At 30.7% G+C, this 17,941-nt stretch overlaps 1 protein-coding gene across 3 annotated transcripts in view; it reads left to right on the plus strand.

The window, feature by feature from the left end:
- The window catches only part of LOC129962596 (polyamine-transporting ATPase 13A3-like), a 102,667-nt gene that overhangs the window by 69,415 nt on the left and 15,311 nt on the right, over nt 1-17,941 (plus strand). For all 3 annotated transcript variants that reach the window (XM_056076401.1, XM_056076399.1, XM_056076402.1), the window contains 3 exons: nt 12,018-12,223; nt 14,908-15,006; nt 17,115-17,194. In XM_056076401.1, coding sequence (XP_055932376.1) covers nt 12,018-12,223; nt 14,908-15,006; nt 17,115-17,194 — 385 coding nt within the window. The remainder of the gene's footprint in view (nt 1-12,017; nt 12,224-14,907; nt 15,007-17,114; nt 17,195-17,941) is intronic.

Raw genomic sequence — 17,941 nt, forward strand, 5'->3', positions numbered from 1 at the left:
CTTGAGAGTACATAAACGTCTCTTGAGAAACGTTTTCTTGAGAAAACATAAGCGATTTAATTAAAATTAGAATTTCTGACTGCCAAAGACGGCTAGTTACGTAGAAACCAATGGAATTAAAATGCCCCAGGAATTTACTGGAGGAAGCAAAGAAAAAAATGATACTAAATAACACACAATTAAGAGATAAAGTATCAGACCCATAAAATTATTAACACCGCAAGAGATGGTCGAAGGCTGCATCATTATCGGAGGGATTTACGTATCAACAGACGATTCAACATTTTATGTCTGGAAACAGGGGGGAAATCCCACAACCCCCCTTTAAAGTTTTTTTAAAAGCAGTCGGTATTTACCATTTTATTTAAAATTCCATATTATTTATTGTCTAATGCATCACAGTATTGCTTTAGAATATTATCATTCATTGCCATGCATCTGTTGTTTTATTGAAGAGCTCATTAATTTTTTAATATTTTTTATTAACTGTATGTCTGATGCAGTATAGCCTTTTCTGGCTCGTGTTCTATTAAAACCGACCATCCAGTTCTGGGAATATGCGTTAAATATCCGAGTATAATTTTATTATCATTGCATTAACATTTTGTTTCAAATTATCAAAGTACTACTTAGTACAGACCTCTAAACTTTCATTTAGATTCAGACAGCCAGAGTGGCATTTTGTTTCTAGGGAAATAACAACCGCATACTGAATCCTTGATTCAAATATTCTAAAGCGATCACTTTGTAAATTAAATAGTTAACTTTTCATTTCAGCTTCTAATTACTTCGCATCTTTTAAAGACCAAGACGAGTTTTCTGTAAAGAGATTCGAAACAATTTTAACTAATAATAGCTTACATATTTATTGCGATTTGTAAGCTGGTAAAAATGTAAGTATATTTCAGATCTGACAGAGATTGTGCTCTTTTATGTACCGAGACTAATTATCTAAAATGACATCATAGTGACTCGAAAAAAACTTAAAATGTTAAATCTCTGTACTCTACATTTATTTGATTTATTTTATTACATAGGGTTGCCAATATCTACTTTATAATTATCATTATACCTAATTTATCAATCATTATATCAAATTGTAATGACAAAGATTATCAATGAATGTAAATAAATTACCATTCAGCTATGGGTAAAAGTGAATTATAGTGTGTACCCTGCTGCGCCAACAATGCCAAGTCGCCAATAAAGATGGCGGACAAAAACAAATACTTCCGGAGAACAGTTACGGTTACCATTTCCCGCCATATAATTAGGACTTTTTTCTGATAAGTATTGTTTTTTTCCATACTGCCCGATGCCTTCTACAGATGCCGAAGGCATCTATTTTTTAACTTTAAAAAAAAACATCCTACGGCTTCGCTAGCAGCGGGAGCGGGAACCTAGTAGTTTCGCTAGCACATTGAACATAAGGACTGTGTGGATAACAGAAACAGTACATAACCAAAAGAAAAGAAAGAACGGAGAAAGAAGGAACATTCTTCCTACAAAATTTCAAACAAACATCCTTTTCCCAACTTCATCAACTCGTAAAAAAATATGTTCCACTCACCCTTCATCCATTCTGCCGGTTCGATATCAAACCATTCTCAATACAAAATTTCAAACAAGCCTCTTTTCCTAACTTCATCAACTCGTAAAAAAATATATTCCACTCACCCTTCATCCATTCTGCCGGTTCGATATCAAACCATTCTCAATACAAAATTTCAAACAAGCCTCTTTTCCTAACTTCATCAACTCGTAAAAAAATATATTCCACTCACCCTTCATCCATTCTGCCGGTTCGATATCAAACCATTCTCAATACAAAATTTCAAACAAGCATCTTTTCCTAACTTCATCAACTCGTAAAAAAATATATTCCACTCACCCTTCATCCATTCTGCCGGTTCGATATCAAATCATTCTCAATACAAAATTTCAAACAAGCATCTTTTCCTAACTTCATCAACTCGTATATATATATATATATATATATATATATATATATATATATATATATATATATATATATATATATATATATATATATATATATATATATATATATATATATAACTCACCCTTCATCCATTCTATAGGTTTGAAATACTCCCGACATAACAAATTATGAAGAGAACCAACCGTTATAACACCAGAAAAATTACGAGAACTGCGAAGAATTCCATTGCAGCTGTCTTTTAAAGTGAGAATGCAGCCGATTTTTTAAAGCGCATACTGAGAATTAAAAATTGCAAAAGAATAAATATTTTCTGTTCGTATTCACATTAAAAAAAGAAAGAAAATAACTTTTAATTATAACCTTAACTTTCTTTATTTAATAAACTTTTAATTATAATAAAGAACAAAATTAAAATCTTTAATCGATATTTTAATATTTTTATTTTAACATTTTTCATAATATAGTTGTAGTTTATGTACAACTCAACCATTGCAAAAAATAGTAAACAAAACAGCATTAGGGTTGCTAGAAGAGCGATCGGATGGGTTGCAATATTGGCGACAAACTCGGGAGCACACTATTCTTCACTTTATCCCAGCTATGTTCTAATATTAGATGCCAATTCATTTATATTTAACTAAGCGGAAATAAATTATCATAAAAAATTACCTTCAAATAGACCATAATTTAAATAACATCCTTACGAAATATTTAAATCTTATTTTCTGCAAATTTGAGTTACAAGAAACAATTAAAAAGTTACAACCATAAACAATTTCAACTCACTGAAATATAATCATTCAGAAACAAATACAAACTGCACAAACGAATTAATTCTTCAACTTACCATAATAAATTAAAGTTGTTTCTTAAATGTTGGTACGAGAAGTTTGACTTTCACCAAAACATTATCTATTTTTAATCCATTTATATTTTGAAACCTTTGTTTTGTATCCACATGATGCCAATTCTTCAAACCTTAATAAATTATTTATAACTGCCGCCCAAAATTAAAAGCAGCTATCATCAGAATTTTTTCCATCTCAAGCTTTTTAGTAGTGGAAGCTCAAATCTTTTTCTGTACAATGCTTACATATTTTGAGTTGATGGTATATGCTCAATGGCTCTATTTTTTGGCATATAAACGTTAGAAAATACACGCCAGTATTGTGTGATCATGCATCTTGTTGAAATCCGAAAATCCTTGGACTTTTAGCATTAACGAAACTTCTGGATACTTGATGGTCAGCAACTCGGTAAAAGTTCGATTCATCAAATTCGGGAAAATCAGAAAGACATTCCAGGTTCTTTTTTTTCTATCTATACCCCAAAATTTTGAATCAATATTCCAGCCTATGGTCGAAGAAAATATTGGTATAGTGCTACTTATTTTTTGGGACAACAATAAAAAACATAAGCATGAATATCAAACATCCTTCACTGTTTTCGAAGGCCAAAATCAACCCGAATTTCTTTAATATTTCGCATTTTAAGCAAAACATAAGTTTCTAGAATAATTACATCTCAGTCCACTTTTATAGTCATGACCCTGGAACATGCATACGTTATTTAAAGAAGAAGGCAGCCAACTATCTTTCTTCATGCCAAGTACAAAAAAATTCTGGATACATTTAGTTTTCTGTGTTCGAAATAGCCTAGTGATCAAATGTGTAAACAAGTATGTACCTTTTTTCCAAAATGTTCCGTGAATAGTCTTTCGATAAAAAACGAAAAATAGTTGGTTTTCATAAACTAGTTTTCATAGCTATATTACAGTTCCGTTTCAAAGCAACACTGAAGCTATTTTGGGATGGACTTCGAAATTTTGAACTCTGGTCAAACGAGAGAACGACACCTGAGATGCCTCTCTCTCTAAACTTCCGCTTTACATCGATGGTGCGCATGAAAGATTAGACGCAAATAAGATTCTATTGTTAGTGAATTCACCTTCTAGAAACTTAGAAAGTATGTCAATAAATCCGTTTGATATTTCTTTATGATGTCAAACTAAAACAGGTAGTCGTGTGATTAGTGTACAGAATTAAAAATAGCAAATTTCATTTATAACAATTCTTATCTTCTGTTGTCTGAGGGAAAATAACTTGTCGGAGGGGATGCTAGACACAAACCATAATGTCAATTATTTTACCTCCATAACGTACATAACCACACTCCACAACAAAATTAATGAATATCCCCATAATTAAACTAAGGAGATTTTGGTACTCAATATAAGTATTATCTCGAAATCTTATAAAATACAATATAACAAATTTAAAACAGAAGCAGAACATTTAGTAAAATTTTGTACTCCGTAAGTTTGGTTTGGTTTGGTTATATTAACGTCTCGTTTGAAGCAACACTAGGGCTATTTTGGGACGGACCTCGTAATTTTGAACTGCTAGTACTCCTTAAGGCATCCGATTCAAAGCCGGAAATCTCGAAAGCCGATTTTTCGGAAGTTCCTACTGTGTTTATGGATCTGATATGCGACACATGTCAAATATATACTAACCTAATACGTAAAGAAATTCGGAAACGAAATTTTCCAGGTGTCTTGTAGTTAGGTATAAGGCCACAGATCTAATTTGATTTAGTTATATTAATGTATAATTTTAAAACCGCAATAGATCTTTTTAGGACAAACCTCTTAATTCAGTGCAATTATCAAATGGTAAGAGCGACTCTTCAGTTGCACCTCTGTCCTAATTTCCATATCAACTAGCAGCAGAAATCTTGCTCCCAACGAATTTAATGTGCACCAGGCGGTTACACGGCGGTTCTGTGGTGGGATCGAACCTTGAAACTGGAATCCTTTAGATCCGAAGTCGATACTTTACCAACACTCCACCGCGGCCTCGAGTTCAGTGATGTCTGCCTTAAAATAGGCTTCGTGCTGCTTCAAAACTCATTTATACTAGACTAAAACTGAACTTAAAAGCAATTTTTACTGGGCATTCCTTTTACTAGGCCATTGTTAAAAAATCATAATAAATCTTGAAATGAGTTATGTTGCTCTAAATTGCTCAACTTTACTTTTTAATCAGATATTAATTAAGTATAATAGATTATAATATTAATAACTGAAAATAAAATCTGACTTTTGAAAAACATTTCACTTGTGATAATTTTGATAATGTTATAACTGACCAACTATTACTGTAAAACTTGTTATATCAAGTGCTTTACATTCAATAAATGACATTGTAACTATATCTTCAATGCTTTTCTACCAGAATTGGATCGGTTTTAGCTTTTCGACCACGCTAATATGTCATTTCTTCTTGATAATTATTCTTTATGAACTAGAAGAATTGCTAAGTCCACTAGAACACCACTTACTTATCATGAAAACCTTTAATTATCATAATACATGAAAATTTTTGTAACATTAAAAATTTACATTCAGGAGAATTTTTATTTATAAATTAATTTAAATAAAATACAAAATAAATCCTGGATGGATGAAAAGTCTAATAAATTTATAATTACCGAAAATATAAAAACAAATAATATCTTCCGGAGAAGAAGTAAAATATTCATTATTTGAATATCTCCTATTGTGCCTTTCCTGAGTTAAAAAAAAAATAAACTACTGGCTCAGCAGAATCTGGAATCTAAATCTATTCATAATGCTGAAATGCAACATACCTAGTAAGTCAGCTGTAGATTTTAGCACGAAAACTACTATTATACTTTAGAAATGTCTATATAAATTTTCCATCAGTGTCTAACCAGATATTCTTAATGATTAACTAACACGAAATTATTCGGAGTTTGAATTTCCGATAAAACGCGATATGACGGTTATTTACGGAGCACGTATTATCCGAAAAACAATATGTGAAGAAGACCATCCACGTTTTAAAACGAACTGAAGTAAACGGACTGTTCACGAGCCTGCATGCTCTTGTTCCATCAATGTAATATATGTTTCGTAACTGATTGTATATAAGAATTGTACATAGCCTTGTTTTGTGTGTGAATTGATAAAAATATGTTGCGTCTAAATCAAATAAATGTTTTAAAATGCAGGTGACTGTATTTGTTGATGGATTTTATCATCTTTTGAGTCATTCACCAAATTAAAGAAGAAATCGGCTAGATTTAAAGGTCCTAATATATCGAAACACTTCTGAAACGAAAGCATATGTAACACAATATGACTAATTTCTATCATACATAAGTCAAGTTGTAGTTTATGCATGATAGAACTTAGGCAGTTTTATATTAGAGGTACATTTTTTTGCAAATTTAATTCATGCTTAGCGGTTGCCTGGAAGTAATAAACCTGTAGTAAGGCTTTCTTTTCTGGTTTCGAATGATAAGATATATTCTGAACAAGATGAGCTAATTGATATAAAAGCAATTTGTCATATAAGATCTCACCCAAGAAATTCTGTTCTGCAGATAAGATCAGTGCTAAAACCCAGATTTTCAAAAAGAGCGATATTTTCCTTCGTCATTGGGGGTTGTACAACAAAACCCATGCATCCCACTGTGAATAACTCCTTTAAGCATCTATGAACTGGGAATATCATTGTATGATATATGTTATCTGAGACTCTTGTCTCTTTCTTTCGCCTCTAATGAAGGATGGATGTGGTTAGTTAAAGCTTCTTTTTTCTTTCATCAACAGTAAATTGCAATCATAGGTTCAAAATCAAATAAAATTATGCTTGCTGTGCATTAATATTTTTATATAAAACTCTGTGTACGTTTTGCGTTGTGGATATTATAATTTTCAGTTTAATTTGTAGGAACAGGTTGTGAGTAACGCAACTCTCATCGCAAGTTATTGTGGTTCGCACGTAACTAAATATTATAAATAATTATTAATGTTTTGTATTTGTTTAATTGTTATAATTGTTCATGTTTGTTTTTGAAGTAATTGCATCAAAAATATTTTATATATTATTTTGTGTTAAATGAAACTATTTTTCTGCTGTTGCATCTGGCAACGAGATTCATATTGTAAAAAAATAAATAGAACGAGTGAGATGCTCACCGTTGCTTGGATTTGACGTAGTTTGTGATTTTATTTTAATTTCTTTAAAATACTTTAAATCGTTGGTCGTAATATCCTAAAATAAGAAATGTTTATTTTATGTATCGAGCGTTTACAATCTGCACATTAAAACGCAGAGTCATACGCCGATAAAGTGGTGACCCGGAAACAAAACTGCAATGGCGACCAGCGAAAAAGACGAACCGAAACTAAGTGCAGCGGATACAGCATCTAATGGTGAAGTAGCCAAGGTTAGTGTAAAAATTCCTCCATTTTGGACAGAAAAGCCAGAAATTTCGTTTTACCAAGTGGAGGCGCAATTTTCCATTAGTGGTATTAAATCAGAGGAAACAAAATTTCATTATTTAATTGCGCAGATGGAACCAAAATTTGTTGAAAATTTATGGGATATAGTCACTGATGCTAATGAAAATAAATATACCGCTGCGAAGGAGAGATTGCTGAATACCTTTAAAGAAAGCGAAAATAGACGTATTCAGCGTCTCGTGTCAGAAATGGAGTTAGGCGATTTACGGCCAACTCAACTACTTCAAAAAATGCGTAGTTTGGCGACAGATGGGATTTCGGATAATGTGTTGAAAACTCTATTTCTTCAAAAAATGCCGGATTCCATCCGAAATATCCTAATCGTCAGCAATGAAGATATCCGGAAACTTGCCGAAATGGCTGACCGTATTGTAGAAATGCATCCGAATCGGGAAATATATGCTACATCTAGAGGTGATATACAGCAGGATAATGAAATAAATAGTTTACGTTCACAAATTGTTTCTTTAGAGCGTAAAATCAACCGCTTACAACTTGAACGCAGTCGTTCAAGGAGCAGAGCTGCTAATCAAAACAATCGGGGGCGCAGCGCGTCTCGTAAACGATTTAATCCTGCTGGTAAGTACTGTTTTTATCATTATAAATTTGGAGCAAAGTGTCATCCCGATAAATGCAAGAAACCTTGCGAGTGGAAAAATGCAAATTCGGAAAACTAGCATCAGCAGCAGACTTAACGGCGAGTTCTGCTGCGGAAGTAAATCAGGATTGCCGTAAATACCGTCTATTTGTCTTTGACAAAACAACGGGTTTGCGTTTTCTTGTGGACAGTGGAGCTGATGTTAGCATTATTCCCAATACCGCAAAACAAATTTCAACTACTGATTATAAATTATATGCTGCAAATGGAACTGAAATTGAAACATATGGAACGAAAGTATTAACCCTTGATTTGGGATTACGTCGTGAATTCCAATGGCCTTTTGTCATAGCAAATATCAAACAGCCAATTTTAGGAGCAGATTTCCTAAATCGTTTCCATTTGTTAGTTGACGTTAAGAATAAAACATTAATTGATGGAATAACTAACCTCTCTACTGAAGGTAAAGTTGCACCTGCCTTAAACGTCAGTGTAAATACAATGTACAGTGCCTGTAAATATTCCGATTTATTGTATTTGTACCCATCTATTACAAAACCTAATTTTTTTATTTCTGATGTAAAGCATACTATAAAACACCACATAGAAACTAGGGGACCACCAGTGTACTCTAAGGCAAGACGATTAGATCCGAAGAAATTAGAAACTGCCAAACAGGAATTTAAGTTTATGCTGGACAATAATATTATTCGTCCATCTAAATCAGAGTGGGCCAGTCCACTGCATATGGTCTCGAAGAAAGATGGATCTTTCCGACCATGCGGGGACTACAGAAGGTTGAATGACCAAACACTCCCAGATAGATATCCAATTCCTAGACTTGAAGATTTTCAGCACATTTTGCCAAACAAAGTCATATTTTCTAAAATTGATCTTTTTAAGGCCTATTTTCATATTCCTGTTGCAGAGGAGGACAAGAAAAAAACAGCTATTATTACTCCGTTTGGACTTTACGAATTTAACAGAATGAGTTTTGGTTTGCGGAATGCTCCGGCAACATTCCAAAGATTTATTCACGAAGTATTTCGAAATTTAGACTTTGTGTTTCCTTATTTAGATGATGTATTGATTGCCTCTTCTAGTCCAGAAGAACATCGTTCACATCTCAAAATAGTTTTTCAACGCTTAAATGATTACGGGCTTCGCATAAATGTCAGCAAATCAGTTTTCGGAGTTGATTCACTAGAATTTTTGGGCTATAAAATTTCGGCTAAAGGATCAAGGCCTCTGCCTGAAAAAGTAAAGGCCATATTAGAGTATCCATTGCCAAACACCCTTCAAAAATTGCGTACATTTTTAGGTATGCTAAACTTCTATCGTCCATACATAAAAAATGCTGCGGCAACTCAAGCCCCTCTTCATGAATTTTTAAAAGGTGCCAAAAAGAAAGATCAGAGAAAAGTGCCTTGGAGTGAGGCAACTGTAAAATTATTTGAAAAATGCAAAATGGATATAGCAGAAGTTGCAATGTTGACATATCCAAATTCCGATTATCCTCTGTCTCTTCACACAGACGCATCGGATTTGGCTATAGGAGCAGTTTTGCAACAACACGAACCTGATGGGTTGAAACCTATCGCATTTTTTTCAAAAAAGTTAAATGAGGCACAAACCAATTATTCGACGTACGATCGTGAACTTTTGGCTATTTATTTGTCCGTAAAACATTTTAAGCATTATTTGGAAGGAAGAGATTTCCAAATCTTCACAGATCATAAACCTTTAGTTTTTGCTTTTAAGCAAAGGAATGACAAAGCGTCGCCAAGACAGTTGAGACATTTACAGTATATTTCTCAATTTACCACAAATATATGTCATGTAAATGGTCAGGAAAATATTGTCGCAGATACATTATCGAGAATTGCTAATGTTAACCTGCCATCTATAGACTATGATCAAATTGCTGATGCCCAAATTGATGATGACGAACTGAAACAACTGCGACTTTACAGTAAATCCTTGAAATTTAAGCAGTGTCAACTTCCATCCGGAAAATCTTTATGGTGCGACACATCTACATCAAAGGTTAGACCTTTTATTCCAAAGCCTTTCCGTATGCGGATGTTTCAACAAATCCATTGTTTATCTCACCCTGGAATTCGTACAACAGTTAAAGAAATGTCATCACGATTCATTTGGTCTTCACTGAAACAGGAAGTTCGTAACTGGACACGAGCATGTCTCCATTGCCAAAAAAATAAAATTTCGCGGCATACAAAATCCGAATTTGGAACTTTTAAACCACCAGATGATCGTTTTAGTGTAATTCATATTGATTTGATTGGGCCGTATTCTCCATCGGATGGATACATCTATTGTTTGACATGCATCGATAGACACACATCTTGGATGGAAGTGGTTCCTTTACGGCAGATTACTGCTGAAGTTGTTGCACAAGCTTTTTACGAATGCTGGATAACACGATTTGGAGTACCTTCTCTCGTGGTTACGGATCGAGGAACTCAGTTTACTTCAGAATTATTCAAAAAATTAGCAATCATTTGTGGTGTAAAATTACGGCATACGACGTCTTATCATCCCCAAAGCAATGGAAAGATAGAACGCCTACATCGCACGCTAAAAGCAGCCATTAGATGCCACAACTGTATTCGATGGACTGAGTCGTTGCCTACGGTTCTCATGGGTTTACGAGCTTCTCTTCGAGACGATTGTAGTTTTACAATAGCCGAAATGGTATTTGGTAAATCTATCAAATTACCTGGTGAGTTTTTTGAAGATTCGAAAACTGTGTCCATTACAGATTCTTTTGTTGATAATCTGCGAAAACAGATGCAGTTAGTAAAACCAAGAATACCCAAGCAAAAATGCAAACAACACATTTTTGTCCCACAAGATTTAAATACAGCTACTCACGTATTTCTTAGGATTGATCGCGTAAAAAAACCCTTAGAACCGCCATATGAAGGACCATTTTTAGTATTACAACGAACGCAAAAATTTTTCACGTTATTAATCAAAGGTGAACATGTAAATATTTCTATTGATCGAATTAAACCAGCCTATAAGTTAACACATTTTGACACTTCTGATGCTCCATTGCCATCAACTGTTAACAGTCCTGCATCTTGTGAACCCAAAAGAAGTGGCTCAACTGAAAGGATGCAACATAAGAATACATTAAGTGATTCAATAAAGGACGAGAAACTGCCTGCTTTAACCACACAAACGCGTTGTGGAAGGAAAATAAAACGACCTGTGCGTTTTACAGACGATGCATAAAATGTTGTTCTAGTGCATTCTATTCATATTAAATTTAAATGTCATTTTCAATTTTTTTTTCTAATTAGCGTAACTTCGTTACTGGCAAGGGAGTGATGTAGGAACAGGTTGTGAGTAACGCAACTCTCATCGCAAGTTATTGTGGTTCGCACGTAACTAAATATTATAAATAATTATTAATGTTTTGTATTTGTTTAATTGTTATAATTGTTCATGTTTGTTTTTGAAGTAATTGCATCAAAAATATTTTATATATTATTTTGTGTTAAATGAAACTATTTTTCTGCTGTTGCATCTGGCAACGAGATTCATATTGTAAAAAATAAATAGAACGAGTGAGATGCTCACCGTTGCTTGGATTTGACGTAGTTTGTGATTTTATTTTAATTTCTTTAAAATACTTTAAATCGTTGGTCGTAATATCCTAAAATAAGAAATGTTTATTTTATGTATCGAGCGTTTACAATCTGCACATTAAAACGCAGAGTCATACGCCGATAAATTCATACATATTAATGCCGCATTTTGAAACAATGCGAGAAATAGTTTAGGAAGGACTTTTTAAATTTGATTCATAATCTGTTGATGAAGACGTCATTTAAGATATCATCCTTTCTCCAAATTTCCATGCCATTGATCCTTGCTGTTGTTCTAAACATCCATCAGACTTAAATATAAAGTGAACACTTAGTGAAATCTTTTTTCAGTTTGGAGAATTTCGGTTCAAAAGCCAAAATATTATTACCAGAAAACCATTGCTACTTTTTAGAATATATTCATAAAATAATAATTTTTCATCAAAATGAATGCTTGACATATATCTTATCTTATTTTTTAAAAAATTATCTGTACTGCTGCAGGTGACAATCTTCTGACGGCCATCACTGTAGCCCGCGAGTGTGGCATGGTGGATGAGTTAGATTCGGTCATCTCTGTTGAAGCTCGACTTATTGCTGCAGATCCTACTGTTCCCGGATCAAAACTTAGACTCCAGGTGCACTATGATTACGCCAAACTGCCTGGATTCAGCGAAAAGCTCAACATTGGTCAAAACGGTATGGTCGACGTAAGTAGGGGTTTCATTACTCCAATCTAACATTAATTTTGATGAAATCGTCAATTATGTTTTGAAAATTCTGAATTGAGAAAGATCAGACCATTAAGACATCATAATTCTCTTTGACGTTATTTTCTCTTAGGAGCGCCAATCAGTCTAGAAATATGGTAAAATGATTGAAGTGAAGTAAAATTTAAAAAAATAATATTTATACATATGATAATTTTTTTTTGTTCCGTTGAAAGCAGATTTTTTTATACGATACACGACTGGTACACTTCTAATCTTGAAAATATTTTTAGGCCTCTGCTAATCAAATTGTCAGATAAAAAATTTGAGCCTGATTTTTATTTAATTATTTAGTAAAATAAACAACTGAAATTCTATTATATCATTTAAAAAAGAGGAATACTGCGATTAATATTTGTCTCCTACCCATTAAGACACTATATTGATATCAATATTTTTCAATTATTAAAGATCCAATTGCTAAAATTAAAGCATAGATAATGATAAATGAGGTATTTACATATTTTATGAAAATTACAAAATTAAGAATAGCCTGTTAAATATGTTAAAAGCCAATATAATCACAAAATAGATTTTTTTAAAAACAAATCCTATATTACTGGTAAAACTGACATTTTTAGTCTTTGTTTCTGACATAGTTGCTACAAACTGAACGAAAGCTGTGCGTTTATGCTTTGAGATTACTATTCTTCCATCTTATCTTAAGTCTTTTAATGTGATATTTTATTCTAAACAACATTACAAAGATCATTTATGGAATGCTTCTAAAAAAAAGCACCAACACCATTTTTCTTTCTTTATACCAATAAGGAACTTACGTTGATACCGATATAATTAAAAGAAAATTTATATTCAATAAAATAAAAAGAGTGAAACAGTAAACACATTTATCCATGCAATATTTTTAGATTTAATAAAAAAACTGTTTTAATAATCAAGTTATCATAAAAAAAATAACATAAATGATCCATTTTTCAGGCATAAAGCGTGTAAATTAATTGATAGCTCTACAATAGTGAGTTCAAATAAGGATTTAAAGACATTTTAATAAATTCCTTAATCTATCTATAAAAACAACTCTTATAACCTTGTTTTTGTCTCTTTCATTAGAACATTTTCAATATCAGTAAAAATGAAAAACAGAATGATTAACTGTTCTCATTTGCAGCATTTATTTTTGGACAACCATATTGAAACTTTTGTTTGTTTATTCAGTTCAATGTTAGTAAAATAATCTTTACCTAGTGCACCTTATCGATTATCTATCCATCGATATAAAGCAAATATTCACAAACTCACATTTCCAATTTGATAAATTGATTCTTTTTTTTTTGTTTTGAAGTGAGAATTTATGCCCGTGATCACTGTATGCAGTTAACTGAAAGCCATAATGTTTTCATAAAGTTTATAAAAACATCTTCCTCTCCCAGAAATCATTATGTTTTATTTGGGTAATAATAATTCATTTTCAATGATAAACGATGCTTTTTCTGTATCTTTTCCTCTTATCATTACTCCAAGATGTTTCCAATTCTAGAGATCATCTTTCATCATTACATGAATTAATTCTTCAAAGACTCATATCGTTGTAATACTCATTTCTTACAGCAACTCACATTAATAAACATCCTAAAGTAATGCAACCTTCTTGGAAAGAAGAAAAATGTTTTATTGAATCTTTGATGCGAAATTAATCTGTCTAATTTTTGTAAACAATAAATTCTAGAAAATGATTAATTTCCTTTTTATAATAACAGTTTTTGCCTGCCATAATTAAAAATTCTTTAAAAAACAATTAGAGATTCGTTAAAAAAAATTTTTTATGCAATGATATCAAATTGATAATATATTTCAAATTTACACACAGCTTGTTTCAACCGTTTTTTATAGTTTATTATCATCATAAAATGAAATTTATTAAAAATTTTTACTTTAATGTACGAAGTAAATGCAATAGAAAGGCTTACTTTGTAGTTGTATTTGGTAATCAATTTTGATTACTTTTTATCTAAAGTTTTAGAACAAACTCTCAAATTGTTTATTTCTATATCGAATGAAGTATCTGAAATTACATATAGGAAATTCAAAATATTTATACTGAAAGAAAATATTTAGAAATTTTCGAAAATGTTATCCAATTAATTTTGAGCTCTCCCTAGAAAGTGGAATAAATGAGTCATTATAAAGTGAAGTACATACATTAGTCGTGAATCGTCAGGGTAAATTATATATTAAACAGCATCGGAATTTTCAGATTGATTCTTTAATATACAGCATTTTTCGTTCTAATCTCGGTAAAATAACTAATTTTTAACCGGTAAAGATAGACACCTACTTCAAGTTGGTGAAGTATTAAATAACATTTAATACTTCACCAGAATTATATTTTATGTTGTTTAAGTCGATAAATGCAAAAAGGTAAAAACCAAGAGCTCCAAATTTTGACACAATTTTTCGGCCTTATTAGAACATTTTTAGCAAGAATCCATGACACACATCATTTTAAGCAAAAACGATCCGCTTTCCTAAGCTAACATTAACCTTCAATTATTTTATTTATTATTTTTCTATTTTATAATAAAAATTGGAAAAAAAATCTAGCATTTCTAATTTTATATTTTTTGCAATGAGTTTCTTCAATATTTCATTACCTTTCATTACAGGATATCTGTGTGACTGTCGGAGATGGTAGATACCATATAGCAATGGAAGGAACAACTTTTAATCTCATACGTTTACATGACTCACAGCTGTTGAGAAAAGTAAGAACTGCTTTGTTCTCAATTTACTGGAAAAAATGTGCTTTAAAGTATACTTAAAAAAATCCGAAACTAAAGACTTCAGGCAATACAAATGATATTTAATACACTTTCATCTGTTGTGTTCGGAGCTATCTACAATAACATTTATCAACATAGGATATTCTTTTTTAACAAGTTTCCGTATGTTCCAGACATTGTTCATTCCAAGTCTATCGTTTATTCAATTTAAAATATCAGCTGGAAAACCATTGTGAGCTCAGACTTTTATACTAAATGTTTCCATCAATAACAGTGAATTTTTTGTAATTATTCAATGAAACATTACTGCAATAAAGGGAATGAATCTGGAATAACTAAAGGAACATTAAATGTTGATTATTAAATTGACATTTTCTTAATCTCACTGAACCGCTACATTTATGCACATTTAGTATTAGTATTCAGAATTTAATTATACCTTAATCAGGTAATAATAGTTTCTTACTTATTAATTAAAAAACTCATTATTTTGGAAAACTGAAAAATATAGGCAACTGTAAGGAATAAAGTATATCTTAAATATTATAAAATTGTTAAAATTATTTTTATTTAATCTTTTGGAGGTAGAAAAAGAACATTTTTGTTTATTGGTTTTAAAATAAAGATGGAAGTTTCTTCTTATTTAATATCTAATTTGCATTTCTAAATGAATTATACGAAATAATTTCAATATTTAAGAATTATTGAAACTTTTTTCGCATAATTCATTTAGAAATACGAATTATATATAATAATGTATATTTAGGAATTCATATTTCGATAATATACATTCGTATTAAATTATTTATGTTTTATAATTAATTCACTTTTTACCCATTTAAATTCGAGCATAGAAAATCTTTCAAACAACATCCTCTTTTGCTGTTTTTCTTATTACGAGCTTCAAAGTTACTGGGCTTCCTACTCTTTTGGGGATATAATAGCTATAACTTTAACTGCCGCACATAATCCTGATATAGTTTTACTTATGAAACGAGTATTGTCCATTCTGGATTGTTAAAAAAATGCCGAAATTCTCTTTTGCATTTTGATTTGAAATTTTCTCTGCTGAAGTAATTTTTTTTTTTTTTGTTTATTGGTCTCTGCTAAAATTTATTCATCTTGAATCGTATAAGCTTTGAATCCAAACTTAATTGATTTGTGAATATAAATATCAAAATATATTATATAAAATGAGAATAAAATTTTAGAATTCGGTTTCGTTGTAAGCGTATAATTATAATTTATTTTTTAAATGAATTAAATTTCAGCTTTTTTAGGAATTTTGAAAAAAGCGCATATGCCTCTATAACAGAAACTGGAGCTGTTTTTCCATGTTGTTTACCAATAAGAATTTAAATAAATAAATATATTTTATTCAAATATTTCTCGCAAATTCTATAATGCAAGAAAATGGTTTTAGTGAATTTTTCACGACACATGAATTAAAAAATTAATTTTTTAATAATAAAGTTATGTTCTCATTATGCTTGTACAATAACACAAAATCAAATAATATGGTTACGCATAAAGTTTCTTTTAGAACTGCATTTAGAATGTCAAAAACACAGAAAATGGTGAGATTTAAATAAGATTTATTTTACATTATAAATATTGAAAAGTTTTTTAAACTTGAAAACTGTTTTGAGATGTGCTATTGCTTCAACAAAAGCAACAAAAGCCGATTCAAAACTTGATTATTGACTTTGGACGATCGAAGGAATTGAAAGTTATTGTCGAAGATGATTACTTTCATATTCCAATCTATAAATATACATTTAAGCTGATCCTTATACCGCATAGTTAAATTATGAAAATCTTATATTATTTTTTTTATAAAATAACAGTAAAAATTTGGCTTTCTGTGACTTTTAAAAATTGCGTGACATAGTCTGTCATTTCTCGAGTAACAACTGACAGGTTTAATGCAACAGAATTTCTCAGCTTAATTATAAGGAAGTTTTTGAGATAATTAATTAAAGAATTTTTCATGAGTAAAAAAAAAATAATTCATTCCTTGAAAAGCTGAATATATCTGCTGGTATTCATAATTGTAAATAATATAAAAGAGTTTTTTTCTCTGTTTTTAGGTCGTATTAAAGGGCACAATTTTTGCTCGAATGTTACCTGAACATAAACTTTATCTTATAGAAACTCTTCAAAACCTTGGGTAAGAAAAATAAACTTTATTTGATATTTCGAAGATATAATTAGCAATTAATTGGCAAAAAAATTTGTAAACTATCTGTAATAACTATTTTTTCAAAAAAATGCAGCCTTTTAAATATATTTTATAAAACTGAAATTTTTAATGATTTTAATATTAGGATTTAAAGACAATTTTTGTTTGGATAATCAAAAAATTATTGAAAAATATTATTAGTATCTTTAAAAGATTTTCTAAATAATCGAATTTCCAATTACTTATTAAACCTTTTTAAATTTAATTTTTATCATTAAGTTAATTTACAAACCTTATCACTAAATATTTTATATTCAGCAGTAATGGTATTTCTTAAAATTCGCTGTAATGCAATCATTATTATCTTTTGAAGCAAAAAGAATCTTCTGTATTTTAGATTTCAATCAAAATTTAATTAAGAGTTTTTTCGCTCTTATTTGACATTTTGTTATTGATTGTTAGGGATTCAAATTTTGTTATAGTTATACATGTAAGGGAAAATTTAAACTTATTTTTTCTATTTACTAAGTGTGAGAAAGCAATTTTCGTTTCAGTCTCATTTTAAAATTAAACTTGAATATCTTTAAAACGCTCCAGTTCTCACACTTCACGTTTATATCAAATTAAAGAATATAAAATTCCTTACATTTTCAAGCTTTTATTTTTCTTCAAGTTTTAATATTTTTGCAAATATGTGTTTTAAACTCCTTTTTCGATTTCAGTAATTTACGACCC

Source organism: Argiope bruennichi, chromosome 3, assembly GCF_947563725.1.
Source record: "Argiope bruennichi chromosome 3, qqArgBrue1.1, whole genome shotgun sequence".
NCBI lineage: Eukaryota > Metazoa > Arthropoda > Arachnida > Araneae > Araneidae > Argiope > Argiope bruennichi.